Raw genomic sequence first — 18864 nt, forward strand, 5'->3', positions numbered from 1 at the left:
CACAAAACTTTTAATGCAATTCGTGCAAAAAAGTAAATGTCTAAAGTAAACACTCAATAAAAATTCTCGGCAAGAAACTACTACACTCAAAGCTGGAACAGTATCTATGCCATGTAAGTTAGGGCGGACCACAAGTGTGATCACGCGCGACAGTTCGACGTGGCGGGGGGAGGTGAGGCTACGAAAGAAGCGGCGTTGCTCTTGCCAAAAGGTGGATGTGCTTGACCGACGAATGGGTGACGAGAGCGTGGCAACTCGGGCTTGGAGAATAGGACGCAGGTGGCCTGGCATTACATGCAGGTGCAGGCAGCATTCTGGCCAGGCAGCTGGGCGCAGACTCGGGCCCATAGCCCAACTGCTCGCGCTATGCCTGCAGCAGGGGCAGGAGTTTGCCGACCTCGGCCAGCAGTCCATGATCGGACAGCGTTGCGATGCATGGGAACAGGTTGGCAGGAGGCCCTGGTCGGGTGAAGTCCTGGAGGCTCTGGTCCGGAACCCAATGGCCCATCTTCAGCTTCCGGTCCAGTGACCGATCTTCACCCTTGCGTCGCTTCCTGGAACTCTCCCTCTCTTCTGCCAGTGTGCCTAGTTTTTCTGCAGCTCTGGCCAATTTGTCTTTGCCTGATTGGTAACCTTCAGAGTTCTGTGTTCATCGGTAATTGGCCCCTGAAAACTCCATGGGTTCTTCCGATTGGATTCCTTTCCTTTTGTTTTATCTTATGCTACACGTTCTCATGCTGGATGCTCTTCAGTGTTGTATTCTTTCACCCATCACAAGATACACCTCTGCGTGCGTGCACTCATTGTCGTCCTCTTCTTCTCACCTCCTACCATGGCACTGTCTCGTACACTACACACATCACAATGAGATTTGTTAATGTTTGCCTGTGTGTGCCTGACGCTGATAAAACTACGAACCTTACTTTGTGTAATCTCCTTGCTATTGCCATCAATGCTCCACGTTTCTGGTGAAACTGACTTTTCTCTTTTTACTTTCCTTTTTTTTCATCCGAACCAAAATATCTGAGGGCACTAAGCACAGTCAGCTATGACCAAGATGTACGCCGCCACGCCACGCATCACACACAAATCTCGGATGCCATTAGCCACGTTGATGCATTCCTCGGTGTGATATGCGCCGCACGTGCTGGCACTCATAACTGCCCTATTATGGCTCGACCTTCTTGCAAATTGCTTATAAGTTCTTAGTAACAAGATATTATTACGATATCATCGAGCAATGCTCAAGGGACGAGCCGCCGCGAGAACGACGACGAAGTGGGTCTGTGCCCTTGGCGCGAGTGAATGTTGGCCTGGCGCTCTGGCTCCAGTCCAGTGTAAATAGCCTGTAAATAGCCTCTTTCGTCTGTGTCTTTCTACACGTAACATTCTGGTGGAGGTCAGCGATCCCCATCCTCGCCACGGAACTCCGGAGTGGTCGGTACATCGAGCTTGTCACCATGCCTCCCGGTGACGAGCCTGCCACTGCAACGGCTTCGGCTGGTCCGACTGCTCCAATCGTCACAGTTGCCCAACATCGCGACCCTGGTGTGTTTTCTGGCCTGGAGGGACAGGGGGATGTTGACGAATGGATCAAGCTATATGAACATGCCAGCGCTAATAATAGGTGGGACCCAACCACTATGCTCGCCAATGTCATCTTTTATCTTGGCAGCACCCCACGCGTGTGGTACCAGATGCATGACGACGAGATAAGCAGTTGGGACACTTTCAAAGAAAAGCTACGGGAACTGTTCGGCGACCCCATTGGCCACAAGGTAGCCGCGAGAAAGGCTCTTGCGTCTCGTGTTCAGACATCTACAGAGCCGTACGTTACATACATCTTCAAAGTCTTGGCTCTATGCCGCAAAGCTGACGATGCTATGTCTGAATCAGATAAAGTGTCACATGTTCTAAGAGGCATCGCCGACGACGCTTTCAATTTGCTTGTTTTCGGCAACGTCTCGACAATCGACGCGATCATTAAAGAATGCCGTCGCCTCGAACAAGCCAAGAGCCGCAGCATCACACACCACATCACGCGGCTACCCAACACTGCTGCTACGTCGGCATGCGAGGGTCGACCGCGTCAGACCACCACCTGTGACGACGTCACCCGTATTGTTCGCCGCGAGCTCGAGGCCGCCTGTTCGCCAGCTTTCTCCGCGACGCCTCCCGATCCGCCAGCAACCACGATTGCCATGATTCAGGCCGTAGTCAGACAGGAATTTGAGAACATGGGTCTGAACTCCGTGTGTTCAACATCTCAACCCAGCGTTCCCCAGTTCTCTGCCGGCCCTCCTCGTCCCCAACAGTCCTTTTCTACCATATCTCGCCGCCACCCATCCGAATGGCGTGCACCTGATGACAGACCAATCTGCTTCCACTGCTGTCGCATCGGCCACGTCACTCGTCACTGCCGCAACCGATGGCCACCGCCTCCTTGGACATACGCCGCCACTTATTCCCGCACCTTTGGACCTTCTGTTCCCTATGCCACCCTCCATGAACCCACTGCCACTGATGCCACTGCTCCGAACCTTCGCTACAGCCGCTCGCCCTCTCCTCAACACCATCAGTCTCGTTCGCCCCAACCCCGCCACTTCTCTTCGCCGCCTATCGCCTCCCGGGCCCAGCCGGAAAACTAGGCACTGCAGCTTCTGGAGGTGAAGCTGCGTTGTCGACACTGCCCTCAAATCCTCTGCTCACATTAAACACGAACCAAAACCTTCTTGACGTTGGCGTTGATGGCTATCCTGTCATGGCACTCATCGATACAGGGGCACATCTTTCTATTATGAGTGCTGCCTTCCGACGACGACTGAACAAGCTCCTTACCTTAGCGTCGGCACGTGTCGTCCGCATTGCGGATGGCGGTACTGTGCCTATCATTGGCATGTGTACGGCACGTGTTAGCATCGCCGGCCGCCACACTCCTGTCCTCTTCACCGTGATTGCTCATTGCCCCCATGACCTCATTCTCGGCCTCGATTTTCTCTCCGCGCATTCTGCTCTTATTGACTGCTCTGCCAGTACCCTTCGCCTTGAGTTGCCAATCCTCACAGAACCTTCTGACGCACCCCAGTGCCACCTACGCCACACCGGCTTTGTTCGCCTGCCGCCAAAATCAATAGCCTATCGCGCAATGCTGAAGCCAACATCCACCACCTGCTGTGGGTTTGCCCTGCACTGAAATTGACGAGGCTCCGGCACCTCGCAGCAGCGGGACTTTCGCCGCATAATCCGAGCGATTACACTGCTTGGACGCAGGGACCGCATTATCGATCCCTCTTGGACTTCATTAGGTCAGCAAATCTTTTTTCATTCATTTAATCATCCTTATTCACCCCCATCCCATACCCCTGTATGCCCTGAGGCATATACCCTCGCATTTAAAAAAAAATGAACTCTTGTCTTCCTCAACAGTCTCTGATGGCGAGCACCTCGTTACTCCTCTGCCCGACATTCCACTACAGTATGACGTTACCGTGCCTCACAGTATACTTACTATTACTGTGAACCGCACTTTCATGCCTATCTTTAACTTTGGATTGGCAAAGCAAATTCTACCGCAAGGTATTTGCCTTGCCAACATTGATTGTCTCGGCGACCATCACGTGGCAACTTTATCGACCGATGCTTCTTGCGAGCTTAGCAGGCCCATCGTGCCAGCCTCGGCCGCCGATCCCAAGATACAGCAAATGGTTGCGACGGACCTGTCTTCTGCGCAGGCTGAAGACCTTTACCAAGTGTTATCATTCTACAGAGATATTTTCGACTTCGACGATCGCCCTTTAGGCCAGACGCTCGCGGTCAAGCATTGGATTCTTACTGGCGATGCTACTCCTATTCACCGATGACCGTATCGAGTTTCTGCGTCGGAACGCCAAGTAATTCAAAGTGAAGTGAACAAAATGCTAGACAAAGACATAATTGAGCCTTCTTCGAGTCCCTGGGCGTCACCTGTAGTGTTGGTTAAGAAGAAGGATGGCACGTGGCGCTTCTGTGTAGACTACCGTCCTCCGAACAACATTACTAAGAAGGACGTCTAGCCCCTCTCACGTATAGACAACGCCCTTGACAGCCTCCACGGTTCCAACTATTTATCTTCTATTGATCTTCATTCTGGATACTGGCAGATTGCTGTTGACGATATGAACAGAGAAAAAACCGTGTTTATCACACCTGATGGCCTATACCAATTTAAAGTAATGCCGTTTGGATTATGCAATGCCCCTGCCACCTTTGAGCGTATGATGGACTCCTTGCTCCGAGGTTTCAAATGGTCCACATGTCACTGCTACCTCAACGACGTCATCGTCTTCTTGCCCACGTTCGACCCTCACCTTGAGCGTCTAACAGCTATACTTGGATGTATTTCGAAAGGCGAGGCTGCAACTTAAGTCGTCCAAATGTCATTTCGGTCACCGCCAAATTACTGTTCTGGGCCACCTCGTTGACGCTTCCGGAGTACAGCCTGATCCCGACAAAACTCGCGCCGTCCGAGACTTTCCGGTTCCGAAGACAGCCGCAGACGTTCGAGGTTTTGTAGGGCTATGCTCATACTTTCATCGTTTTATTCAAGATTTTGCGGCAATTGCTAGACCTCTCACTAATCTTTTGAAGAAAGGCGTACAATTCTCGCCGGGTACTGCAGAAGCCGCCGCCTTCTCTCGTCTCGTTACTCTTCTCTCCTCACCACCCATCCTCGCCCATTCTCGCCCACTTCGACCCTGATGCCCCTACAGAATTAGGTACAGATGCCAGCGGTCATGGCGTAGGTGCCGTCTTAGCCCAGCGTCAGCGTGGCCAGGATTACGTTATTGCTTATGCAAGCCGCCTCCTCACACCATCGGAGAGCAACTATTCCATTACGGAACGAGAATGCCTTGCTGTAGTCTGGGCGGTTGCGAAGTTTCGTCCTTACCCTTACGGTCGCCCTTTTTCCGTAGTCACTGACCATCATGCTCTCTGCTGACTCTCATCGCTAAGAGATCCTACAGGCTGGCTTGGTCGATGGGCTTTGAGGCTACAAGAATTTTCATATTCCGTGGTCTACAAGTCTGGCTGCCTGCACCAAGACGCTGACAGCTTGTCACGTTACCCTGTTGACGACCCTGACTCCTCCAATATTACCAGTGCTGCTTGCGTATTCTCTGTGTCGTAGCTGCTTCATTTCGCCGACGAGCAACATCGTGACACCTACATCAGAGCACTCATCGACAGTTTTGAACACTCTCCGGCCGACGCCACACTACGCCTCTTCGTCCTCCGCGACGGTACTCTGTACCGTCGTAACCTTCATCCGGACGGCTCTGAGTTCCTACTTGTCATACCTAAACACCTCCGCTCAACCGTTCTAGAAAAGCTTCACGACGCACCAACGGCTGGACACCTCGGCGTATCTCGAACCTATGACCGCGTACGTCGCCGTTTTTTCTGGCCGGGCCTTGCCCGTTCCGTACGACGTTACGTCGTCACTTGTGAACTTTGCCAACGACGCAAGAAGCCTTCCCAGCTCCCCGCTGGTTACCTGCAGCCGCTCGACATCCCTGCCGAGCCTTTCCATCGTGTCGGCTTAGACCTCGGCCCATTTCCGGAATCTACATCAGGAAACAAGGGGGTTGCAGTCGCGGCGGACTACGCGACCCGCTACGCCGTAACCCGCGCTCTTCCAACCAGTTGTGCAACTGATGTTGCGACTTCCTCCTGCATGATATCATTTCGATTCATGGTGCTCCGCGTCAATTGCTAACAGACCGTGGCCGTACGTTCTAAGCCAAAGTCATTGACAACATCATGTGTGCCTGCTCAATACAGCATAAATTTACCACCTCCTACCACCCTCAAACAAACGACCTCACTGAGCGTTTGAACTGAACCCTTACAGGCATGCTATCCAAATACATTTCAGACAACCACTGTGACTGGGACCAGGCTCTACCTTACATCACCTTTGCGTACAACTCTTCCCGTCTCGACACTGCTGGCTTTTCTCCTTTTTACCTCTTGTATGGCCGTGAACCGACGCTACCACTGGATACTGTGCTTCCGTCCACCACAGCATCAACTAGCGCTTATGCCCGTGATGCTATCGCCCATGCTGACCATGCTCGCCAACTTGCGCGCGCTCGTCTACAAGTGTCTCAAGACAAGCAGAAACAACGCTACAACCTCCGTCACCATGTAGTCCATTTTGTGCCCGGCACCCTCGTGTTGCTTTGGTCACCATCGCGTAAAGTTGGCCTTTTTGAAAAACTGCTTTCCTGCTACACGGGCCCATATCGCGTGCTTCGCCAAGTGACCGATGTCACTTAAGAAATCGTTCTAGCCACGCCCAACACATCCTCTGCTGTGACAACCAGTGACATTGTCCACGTCGCCCGACTCAAACCCTACAACTCTCCACGCCCCTTGGATATTTAACAGCACCGTGACGGTGCTTTTGCCGCCGGGGGGTAATATTACGGTGTCATCAAACGATGCTCAAGGGATGAGCTGCTGCGAGAACGACGACGAAGTGGGTCTGTGCCCTTGGCGCGAGTGAATGTCGGCCTGGCGCTCTGGCTCCAGTCCAGTGTAAATAGCCTGTAAATAGCCTCTTTCATCTGTCTCTTTCTGCACGTAACAATATTAACCACCTGGAATGCTCTGGGGATTTGTGAAGTTGTTTTTAATGCTGAAACTTTAAAACTTCAAATTAAAGAAATTCGCAATTTAGCTAAGTTTTTTGCTGCAAGTACAATTTCATTAGTTTAGGTTCGACTGTAATAGTTTTCTGAAGGGGCCACGTCATGTTTTGTTCTCTGAAGGATTTTATTGTTGTTTCTCTATTTCATAGGCGAGCAGTCAGATGACCCTTATGCAGGGCTCATGACACAGAAGGAAAAGGATTGGTTGGTCAAGATCCAGCTGCTCCAAGTGCAGCCAGAGAACCCAGATGTAGATGATTACTACTATGTGGTGAGTGGCTATAGTAGGCAACTAGATGAGCAATGTAGCACTGCAGATTGCTTCCTGTGGAAAGCATCTGCACCTTTTACATTGAAAATGTGCATGGAAATTAAGTATCTTGCCTGTGAATCTAAATTTCGGCTGTGTATACACATAGTACCTTAGATTGATGTTGCACCAATACCTTAGTGATGGAGATAGCGTGCTGCAGCGATTCTGAAACTGAAGATTAACATATGCATAAGGATGCTTTGCATCATCTCCTGTGACTTTCCAGGCTAATGAAACTATGTGTGGTTGTTCTAGAAGTAGGATTCTGGGAAGTTGTTTTAATCATTCTTCAGCCTCTCCAACTACATTAGAACCTTGTTAATACATTTTGGAAAAGAACACGAGAAGCAACATACCAGCCAGAAAAACATATGATCTGAAGTAACCAAAAGATTAAGACTCAAATGTAACGTTACGTAGCGCGAAGCCTTGCTCAAATTGTTGCAACACGAGATGCCGATGCATGCAACGCTGGTGGGGCTCGACCGCCCGAGATGCCTGTTGTCATTTTTGCAGCTTTGGCAAGGTTATGTTTTTTGCTCCTCGAATTCAGCCTGGGTCTTCCAGCTTTTTAGAGCGGGGCATTCTGGCAAAAAGTTTTGACGTGCCCACATGGCACGAATCATTGTAGCACAGGACTCCAATGCGCATTTAACTGGTGGGGCCCGAGCGACCCGAGACACACATGTCCTTTTCCTATTGCATAGTGTTTTAAGATGGTGGCAGGGAACCAAAACTAAATCAAGCTGATGGGCAACGCCAGAATACAATGCCTCCAATGCCGCCGGAAAGTTTTAAACTGTATTTAACATAAATAAGATATACAATCACTAAATGCACACTTTTGGGACCCAACAAGTTTGTTGGGTCCCTCACCAATGCCACCAGAGCAAAGCATGACGCTTACTTTGCACCATCTGCAGCAGGGAGTCGTTGCACGTTTCAGGTTATTATCGCCTATATAAAATGTCCTGTACACCCCATGCACTGTGAAGCGGATAGTTGAAGATGCTTATCACAATAGAGTTGGCCGCGATAACTGTGAATGCAGCCTGCGACGACCCAGGAGGAGATTTGTTGATACTGGAATAGGAAACTGAATGCACGCTGGCATTTTTACAGGTGATTTTTGCAAGGAAGCTGCTGCAACAGGTGGTTACTGGTCTCAATCGCACACACCTTGCGCCTTTCATGTTTACATGGGATCTAGCAGACGGCGCGATTGCAGCTTGGTGATGTGCTAAACATTGGTACCAAAAGGTTGCGTTTTCTGGGAACGTATGAAACAGTAAAAAAAGAAGCACAACTGTGTTCGGTCATCTTTTGTGTTCTTAATCGAGAGTGTTGGTGCCAGGAAGTCGTACATAAAGGGATCTGTGAGGTTCTACTGTACTTATATAAGTAAATTGGACGACTTACTACCATTTATTTCTATTCATGTGTATGCTGTTACGTACGTTCATAGTTACAGTGTAACCCCGATTATACGACTTTCTTGGGACCGCGAAAAAGCGGCGTAAAATGTGGGCGTTATAAAATTTGAACATAAATGATTAAAATATATAGTAAAATATTACTTATTTCGCGCGATGGATCTACGAGAAACTTCAATATAAACGACTAACATACTCTGCAGGGCTTGGAAACCCAAGTTACCAAAAAAGTAAATGCGATAGGAATTAATGCTGCAGTACAAGTACCAATCAGGCTTTATTCAAACAAACCTTTACAGCACTCTACTGCCACGATTGCCGCCAGCCAGTGCGAATCTTAAAGTAAGTTTCTTTTGGACCTTGTTTGATTCGTGAACCAAGAGCTTTCGCTCGAGTTGGGCAACGTCCAAAAAGAGGTCCTCTGCGGCGTCGCATAAACAGATGAAGTTCCGGGTGCTGTCTATGTGTCGTAGCACTTCGGCGAATGTGGTAGGCACAGGTACAGCATCTGTGGCGTCTTCGTTGTCCGATGTCGCAGCGATGTCGCAGCGATGTCGGCACTAGGCAAAGGCTCCTTGATGGCATCATCCAGCGACACCTCGCCGCAGATCGCAACAGTGTTGTCGGCCTCCACGTACTCGGCGAAGGTCGTGGTGAGGTTTAAACCCTTGAAATCGGCGGCGGCGAAGCCTGCATCGGCTTTGAGCGGCATTGAGGTTGTTGCATCTCCAGCAGAGGGGGCATTCTATTGCTTAAAGTCACAGTGCTTGAACGAGTTAGCGATTGTGCTTCGTGACAGTGCATTCCACGAACTGGCAATAAAATTAATGGCGTCGAGCGCAGTGATCCTTTTTTCCGACTTTCTGCGCTCCATAGCCGCCAGCCGACGTTGCACTAACCGCTTCCGGTACCCTTGCTTGACGCACTTGTTAGTACCCTTGCTCCGCACTACCTTGTCGACTGGAAGGAGAGAAACGTTTCCCCAATGAGACGAGAGGCGTGACGAGAGGTGACGCGGCCGAGAAGAGAGGGAGAAAGTGATTGTGGAGAAGAAAAGGTGCAGCACAGTAGGTGTCGCGGGCAGATGCTTGTGGGGGGGGGGGGGGGGGGGGGGAACGCTTCCCCAACGCGACGAGAGGCGACGCCACCGAGTAGAAAGGGAGGAAGTGATTGTCGAGAAGAAAAGGCGTAATTTCAGCACAGCGAGCATTGCGGGCGGCTGCTGGTGGGGGAGAGAACCGGTCGAGTAAAGCCCCTTAAACTTTGTAAAGTAGTGACACTCTCCTCCTCCGCCTTCACTCCTCCTCGTTTCTCCTCTTTCACGCTCCCTCCTCGACCGTGGCGCCGCCTACACTGCTCGAGCGTAGCAACAGCGCCAAAATGCGCTCCTCGCCACTCCGTAGACGCTTCTCGAGAAAAAAATGTCACTGTTGCATGGCGCGAGGGCCCACGTGATGCTATTAGGCCAATAGCGACGCGGCGTCGGCTTCGGCCAGAGCGCACAAAAAGGAGGCGACATTCTTCAAAGCGTGGCAGTACTTTACTAAGTTTAAGGGGCTTTACGGTTGAGCGGTGTCAAGTGCTCCGCATGCGGAGAAACAAAGCAAGGAAAGAGACCCACGGCACTTCTTTTTCGTCCGCTGTTCCGTCCCGCGCTTCGCAAGGGTCATCGTTTAATGCGGGTCAGACGTAAAATTGCCTCTGATAACCGGTGTTTTTAATGCATTGCTTCTATGGTGACTTCACCGGGACTGCACTAACCCGTCGTAAAACCCGGGTAGTCGCGAAACCGGGGGACGTATAACTGGGGTTCCACTGTATTTATTTAGTTATTATGTAGGCTGCAGGCTATGTTCAGGTGCCAAGGCAGCTGGTCGCATAAGCATACTAAAGGTACAAGTTCAAAGGAAAAGATTCAGCAAACATAGTAGATACTGTATCAAACTGATAACATCAGCACAAAATATTGGAGAATCCATATACCGTATTTATTTGCATAATGATCGCACCCCTGAATCTTGTCGTCAAAACTTGATTTTTTTTCTTTCCCGTGTAATGATCGCACCCTGAACTTGTCGCAGCGATATGTCGTGTGCCAAGTCTAGCTACTGATGATCGCGCTTCTGTCGGATGCTACGCGAACGACTCTTGAACACATACCAAGCAGTCTGCACGCACCCAACATTCTTAAGCAGATGCCCTATTTTATTCCTTTCATCACTTTCTGCACTTCGATGAAAAAGAAAAAAATCTACAACCAAACTTGTCTCGGCTTCATTATTTGTAGGCTCCACAATTATTTTGGTCAACAACAGCAGCATAAAGGGGGCCTTTCGATTCTTCTCTTCTGCACTCGTGGGCACGCAACAAACCGCGAGCGGCAATAGTGGCCACGTTTACACTGATACGTTAGAAGTGTATCCTATTTATACGCCGCCGCTTGTGACGCAGCTAAGATATTCGCCCACCCTTAGCGGAAACGTGCCGTGTTAGGATAGCAGTGAAGACAAATGCCGCAGTTTCCGCAGCATGCCTGCCATGTGTTTCTATGCTACTGGCAGCTAAGCGCACCCATCCCTGTTTCTGTCCCCTCAATGTGGACATGGCTACATTATTGTCAAAAACTTGTCGATATTAATGATATTATTAATTACTGATACGGAAGAAACTGTTTCAATGCGCATAATGTACTCGCAAGAAGAAAAATAATCGCGTTCGGCGCGTTCGGCTTGCTCCGCCGGCCACCATTTTAGTTTTGGTGTCCTGCACTGACAGCGGCAGCCACCTGCTTGTCTTCTTGCAGCAAATGCGGGATGAAAAAAGAAAATGTTTCCTTTCGTGGGAAATTAAACCCGTGTAATGATCGCACCCCTGAATTTGCATCAATTCTTTTGAGAAAAATGTGTGATCATTATGCGAGTAAATATGGTAACTGTCTAGAGTGCAAATAAAATAAACATACAAGGAAGCACGTTTTGGAAATTGCTACTTTAAAGGGGCCTCCGTGAGAAAATGTTGCAGACTTGTAGATGAGGCTCCTGTGAACATGCAAGGCAAAAATTATTACACTGCTTGCAGCAGGAATTTACAGTTTTGGGTCTAAGGCAGTCAACGATCACTTGCTCTCTCCTTTGCAATATCGTCAGCAGCTACATCACAAGGGGTTGCAAGGGGTATAAGATTCGTCGGACGACCTTACCGCTGCCACCATTTGAAGGAGTTGAAGGTCGTAGAGAGGAACTCGGTGAACAGGATTTATTTACGTATTAACATTTTAAGCAAGATACATTGGCAGTCTAGCGCGACTCCCATATGGAGCCCGCAAGACTAACATACAGCAAACAGCTTACGAGCACACAGCTCACTAGTACATTCCTAGCATGACAAAGAGCACTCAGCTCACTACGAAGAGCATGACACGAGCACACTCTAGCAGCCGACAATCGCTGCTTATAAGCTCTCTGCTTGACGTCATAGTTCGACGTCATTCAAGATGACCCGCCTTTTTGGAGGATGAGGGCTGTCGACTTGGAGGAGGATGAGGGCTCACATACACGTGCCGCACATACACACAGGATTCAGTGCCGCACAGTTCTCGGCACCGCCCAGCCTTCAGTGCCTCAAAGCCTTCAGTGCCGCAAAGCATTCAGTGCCACACAGTTCTTGGTACCGCCCAGCTTTCAGTGCCTCAAAGCCTTCAGTGCCTCAAAGCCTTCAGTGCCGCAAAGCATTCAGTGCCGCACAGTTCTCAGTACTGCATAGCTCTCGGTGCCGACGTCAGAGGGCTTCGTAGAACTCTGCTTTGTCCCGGGTGGCTCGGCCAAGTACCACATCCCTGAGCTGACTGCGCGCCACGTGGCTGCCGGCCATTCGCAGTTCTCTGAAGTGCGCCCCGTCTGGTGGTATTGGAACACGTGCAGCGGGCTGAAAGCTGGCGCGTTGCCACCCCGTACGGCCATTCCTAACAGGGGGAACAACAGCCATTAATAGATTGTGCGATTGTGGGACCTTCGGACAGGATAGGACCAACTGAAAAATAGAATTAACTGGGGTCGAATTAGCGGTAGTCTACTGTTTTGCTAATTTTGAGTTAAATAAATGAAAAATAAAAATAAAGGCCAAAAAGGTATTTTGCCTCTGCACTTGTCTACACAGGACGGTTGTGTGTACCTGCATCTACTGCACATGGCCTCTGAGATCACACCAGCATGCTGCCAAGTGTAGATGTCGTGGTCGCCTCAGGGGGCCGGGACGTGCCCTCTCGTCAGCAAGACGGTCTGACAACCACATGCCCTGATTGGTTACTCCAGATGCGTGGCAACGCGAGGCAGCCCGAGCACCCATTTCGGGTTAAGAGAGCGCTGCGCATGCTTTAACCAGAAGTAGCGTTGTAAAGAAAAAATATAAAAATTACCAACTTTTGGCCAGTGCCTTGCCCCTATTCCTTCCTCCTTGTGTAGATTCCAGCACGCTAGTGTAGACAAATGGAGAGTGAAAGCTGCACATCGATGCGATAACTACCTCTAACTCAGCTTATACTTGGATTCGAAAAAAATTTTCTAGGAGGAGATTCATGAAGTGACGTCCTTTAATAGGTCGGCCATTCTTTGATTAGTTCAAAAAATGTTTCAGGGCCTCTTTAAGAACAAAAATGAGCACTATGTAACAAAAAGAGTGCAAGGCTCTGCAGTGGTGCGAGGGCTAAAGGCAGCAAAAAAAATTCCTGGAAGTATATTTCTTTATTGGCCTTTTTATTTAGCAGCACCTGCATTGAGGGCACAGGACTGGTTTGCATGAAAGCTTAAGAATTTTTTTTCTCTACCTGAAAACTCGTAAAACATGCCTTTACTTTATAGATGTTCACCAAAAAGAAGACTCAACAACAAGAACTGCCAGGTGTGGATGGGGGCGACGATGACAAACTAAAATTCATTCGACCAGAGCGAGTGCGCACAGAATCAAAAAGCTACACACCAAGTAAGCGCACAATTGCATTTGTTTTTTTGCTTTTTCATTGTGTCGTGGGCCTCTTGTTGCAAGGTACAGGTGCATTGTTTAATGTAGCTTTAAAGGAAGGTAAATATCTAATACAGTTGTAATAATAGACAATGCATCTTTGATTGCAAGAACGATAACTATTCTTAACAGCCAAAATCAATCAGAAAATGAGGCAAATCGTAATGTTGTTTTGAAATTCCTGTACCAGTTTTCTGTGACCTTGCAGATTTTAGTAGCCTCTTGCTAAATGTAGTTATTCAATTATTTTTTAAAAATGCATTGAATTATAAGATGCATCAAAACTTATCCTGGCCTGTTCCTTGCTGCACTGAAAGCTTGCGTTACTGTTCTAGGCTGCTGGTCCAGACTGATTTACTCTGCTTAGTGTCCCTTTAAAGGGGGCGTGACACGAAATCTTCGATCATAATCTGTATTGTGTGAGGTAATCCTTATGCGTTCAAGAACACATTAATAAAATTTTAGTGCACTTGAGCTAGCACTTATTTTCTAAATGAATTTTTTATATTACCCTCAAACGGCATAATAGTCGAGCAACATTGGCACGTTCGTGCACTATGATGTCACACACTGCATGCTTGCCGAGCGAGCATGTATGTTCCAGCAAAGAATCTGTGTTTCTGCTGTGCACGCATGCGGGAAACTTTTGCTTTGTTCAGCTTGCCATTGGAATAGTTCAACTTGCAGCGGCTGAAACAACGCCACTGCGGTGCCTATGTAGCACAGTGGGATGCCAGAGCAAATGGAGCAAGTATTGTTCTTTAGGTTCCTCAAGGAGCAAGTCGAGCATAAGGCTTGGGAGATGAATGTAGGCAGGAAGAACTGGCACTCATCTGATGCTTTTGTTTTGTTCTCAGAACACTTCACGCCAGACAGCTAGAACGATTTGCGCTTGCTCGCCACATTTGGGATATCCATGAAAAAGCTGAGGCTGCAGCCAGACGCGATGCCGACTGTGTGCGCACACTGACCCATCTGGCAGGCAGGGCCCAGAGAAATATCAACCTTGCTATATTTTGTTACTGATATCGGATGCAATAAAGCAAGTTCAAGTAAAGGTTCAGCCAAAGCGTAAAATCGCGCAAAACCCTTGGGTCGTGAACACGTGCGCAGGCATTTGTTTACATATGCCGCACATAACTACAAAGCATGCAGCAGCTTAACAAAATTCTAGTTAGGATCACCTAGAGTTCTTTAATGAGCACCTAAATCTAAGTACACGGGTCTTTTCGCATTTCACCCCTGTTGAAATGCGCCCGCCATGGCCGGGAGTCAATCATGCGTCCTCATGCTTGGCAGCCCAACACCTTAGGCACTAAACAACCATGGCGGGTTGTTTAAACTTGGTCACCTCATCTATAGTCCAGAAGATACGATAAAGATTAGGTTGTTGTTGCTGATGAGACGTGATGCCCCCCTTTGAAAAAAAAAATTAAGATACGAAAAGCTAAGCCAGAGAATGCAGAGCGAAGCTGTGAAGCGCTTGTGTTTAGATGCTTTGAACCAAGGGCTCCGTGTGGAAAAGCAGATTACAACGCCTTCAAAAAAACATCACATAATCACCCATGCGACGCACGGAATTAGCTGTTGCTTTACCTATTGATGGCACTGAAATGCAACCTGCGGCTTATAACGTACGGTGTATGCTTGCCTCAGCTATCTACATGTTGACCGTATAACTTGGCATCTGTGAGCATTAAAGGCTTTTGACAGGGCATCCAACCTCGTTTTGAATGCCTCTTAACATCGCATTGCGGTAATGAAGAAACACCTCACCTTTGAAGCCCTGATGTCTGCAACTAATGCATATTCACTTTACCCCAGCTGTGTCGTGCGTTGCGGTCAATTCTGAAACCTTCATGTTCCTCCCTCTCTTAGTGGCGGTAGCGATATCAATGATTTCAATGTAGCACGTGGTTTACAAAATTATTTATTGCCATGCTTTGTATTTGCTTTCAAGGTGTTAACATTGTGTCAACAAACTCTTTTGGCTGATTAAGAAACGCTAGATTGGCTATTCAGACTCGGGGGCACTACAACAAGCGACACAACATGCGGTTTAATTCTACATTTGAGTGTGAGGGTGATACTAGTAAAAATGGTGATGGCACTAAAAAATAATGTGAGATATAAAAGCAATATGCTCTTGACTGACCAGGGAGGCAAATTTTCAGCTATGGCATCTTCCGATATCACTCGCGTGCTCTCGTGAAATCATCGAAACACTCTACTTGTTTAACAATGTAACATGTTAAGTCCAGAACAACAGAAAGCTGACCTAGTTGGTAAGGATTCATTATGCAATTCATTATGCAACATTATGCAAATTCATTCGTGTTGTCCACTTCTCTTGTGTCTGGTCTGCACGCCTCACTTTTTTTGCATAATGTTAAGTCCATGCTCTGCAGACAGTGGTAAGATGCAAGCATAAAAACAATCAGCCCTTAATTATTTCCAGAGTCCTATATGTGCTATTTTTCTCAAGCTCATCGTGCTGGTTTGCAAGCTTTACCATCGCTGGCTTCTCATGTGGCCGCACCTGTACGAACCATTTGCAGGCGCGACGGTGCTCCCTCAACCTACTATAAGAGAGCGCAGCATGTAAACGAAGCAAGTGTATGCATAAAGAATGTTGGTAAATGAAGCCATTAGTGGCCGGGGTGCTATAATGAAAGCTGCATACTGGCGATGAGCTTCACTGCATAGGCAAGCATGTTAATGCTCATCTGTGGCAAACACTTGGCGCGTAAGGAGAAAATGTCGTCCCAGAGAGCTGTGAAGTCGGGCACAGGTCCACTGTTGTACAGTGTGATTTCCTTGCACACACTGACACTGCAGAAGTAACTATCTAGGCACAAGTGGCAAATCGCACACACTCACACTTCAGTCATGCCTGCAGTGGAAGCAGGTGTCTCTGGCACGAGGCCCGCCTGCGGTTCCAACGGCCACCGTTAGGCAGCTTTAGCGCATGGTAGATAGTGTTGTTATCGAAGTTTCTTTTTCATGTTGTTTTGTTACAATTAGGAAGGAACAGCACCAACCAAGATGACTACGAGAGTATTTCAAGTACGCACCATCTAGCCCAAATGAATGTTATTTGTTACAATGTCTGAAGAATGCAGGAACGGGGTTGCCTTGCATCTAGTCGCTTTCACACATTGTTTTGGCATGAAACTATTATACCTTAGCAAGAAAGACAAAATTCTTGAGATACTAGCAGACATTTCATTCAATTGAAACAAAGTTGGTCAGAGTGGAGAAATTTCCTCACAAACATTTTTCTGCATACATGTGTGCTGCTACATTACATAGATCTATCATAAAAAAAATTGCAAATGTCTCTAAATATCTTAAGGTACAAATGGAAAATATCGAATTGGATACAATAATTGCGGTACTACCGTATTTACTTGCATAATGATCGCACTTTAACATGCCCCCCCCCCCCCCGGTTGATAGTGTAGCCCGCACTGGGACGACGCTATTATGAAAAGCGCCGGCAGCAGGGACTGAATGCTTCGTCTGCCTCTCGCTCCAACGGGTCACCACAACCCGAGATTATGTGACCTTCTATACTAAACGGGTGGGAAGGCAGCTTACATGATGCCACGCCGTCTCGGCACGCCCACTCTGCACATGCGACAGATTATCTCTAATACAGAGTGCATAGCTGTGTATGCGCTCAGCCGCGCTTACAGCCATGCACAGCCAGAGCCAAGGTGTGCGCCAATTTACTGCCCCCCCTCCCCATGCCCTTTTTGTGCGCTTGATTGCATTACCGCGAGCTGGCTCCTCTCCCCCACTTTCCCTTTGCTCGTGCAGGGAAGCGGAACTCATACATGAGGCCACCATCTTTCTTTCTCACCCTCGCACCTAAAGCACAAAGTGTGCGGCGCGCGATAGGATCTTATCGCACTTGGGCTTTATACAGAACATAATGCTGCTTCACTTCGGCGGTTACCGCTGTTGCGCCGCGTGCAACTTGAGAGGTGCGTTTGCAAGCAGCCGCCTGTAATTCAGTCATTTGACCATTTGCATCCACAGATGTTTCCATTTATTGTCACGGCATTCTCTTGCTGTGGAAGCGAAATTTCATTACATTGAAATTGCATACAAACACACTTCGTTATATTTAGGTTCTAATAACATGGTGTTCTATGGACAAGAGGTTATGAAAAGTTAAATACTTTGTTATATCGAAAATATTGTTATATGGAAGTTCATTATATTGAGGTTTAACTGTATCTTTGTCCAGCCCTGGCGGAAGCGAACAATCTACATGCATAACAATTCGCTTTTTGTGAAGTAGAGCCAGACTCCATCTCCCGTGAACGGCTGGCTAAGCAGCACTGTTCCTGAGAAATATGATGAAATAAAGCGATAAAGCTGCAGCACTCAATAGTGAAGAAAGGCATGAGCAGCATTTTGCACAATACCAATGCCTCTGTCTATGCTGACCACGTTTACTACGTTGTCTTCATCTATTACCTCCAAGATTTGCACGGGCCCGCTACTTGGAGGCCACGTTTCATCACTTGAGCTGGTGGCAAAGGGGTCAAAGTCAAAATGTGCAGCGTATATGATGCCATCGCTGCTTCTGCTGCTCAAAGATTCATCGCTTGCTTTTTCACGCAAAGTTAGTGGTGTCGAAAATGTGGCACGGACTATCTGGAGCAAATATGGCAACAAACGGCAACTTTCATTTCATTTCAAGACCCCGTAGTAGGGACACTACATAAGGGGTGGGGATACAACATATACAAGCGTTATAATGCATTCAATTCTGTAAATAAAAAGTTGTTACATCTTGAACAAATTGTGAAGAGCAGGTGACGGCAGCAACTTGATGAGCAAGGGCATTCCAGTTTCGAGATGCTCGGTAGAAAAACAAGGCTGCGAATGTATTTGTGCGTGAATGTGGTTGTGCTACCAGCTGGGGATGGCCAATGCGTCCTGACTGGCACCACTTTGGGGAAACAATTTATGGTGGGCGATTAAGCGTCGAATAGTAGAACCTGTGGGTTTTAGAAAGGGTGGCAGTGCAGCGACGAAAGGATAGAAGCGATAAGGAAGATTCTTTTTTCAAGTACGATATGCTGACCTTGTAAGGGTATGCGAAATGAATATACGTGTTGGCGCGATTTAGAACTGCCTCGAGGGCATTTGCGAGATATGCTTGATGCGGATCCCAGATGGTAGATGCGTATTCAAGTTTTGTTTTTACAAATGATCTATAGGCTAACAGTTTTATATGCAATGGAGCAAAGCGAAGGTGACGTCTTCGAAATCCCAGTGTTTTGTTAGCTGATGAAATAACATAAGTAAATGCGTGTTCCAAGTTGGGTCGTTAGCCAAGATGACACCTAAGTATTTGTAGGATTTTACTAATTCCACGGTGACGTTACCAATC

The 18864-nt window shown here is 48.0% G+C and overlaps 1 protein-coding gene across 5 annotated transcripts in view; it reads left to right on the top strand.

Moving 5' to 3' along the window:
- Nucleotides 1-18864, top strand: part of Patr-1 (Protein associated with topo II related - 1) — a 246701-nt gene that overhangs the window by 182270 nt on the left and 45567 nt on the right. For all 5 annotated transcript variants that reach the window (XM_055078308.2, XM_072285096.1, XM_055078309.2 and 2 more), the window contains 2 exons: nt 6842-6963; nt 13295-13415. In XM_055078308.2, coding sequence (XP_054934283.2) covers nt 6842-6963; nt 13295-13415 — 243 coding nt within the window. The remainder of the gene's footprint in view (nt 1-6841; nt 6964-13294; nt 13416-18864) is intronic.

The sequence above is a fragment of the Dermacentor andersoni genome, chromosome 10, assembly GCF_023375885.2.
Source record: "Dermacentor andersoni chromosome 10, qqDerAnde1_hic_scaffold, whole genome shotgun sequence".
Lineage (NCBI taxonomy): Eukaryota > Metazoa > Arthropoda > Arachnida > Ixodida > Ixodidae > Dermacentor > Dermacentor andersoni.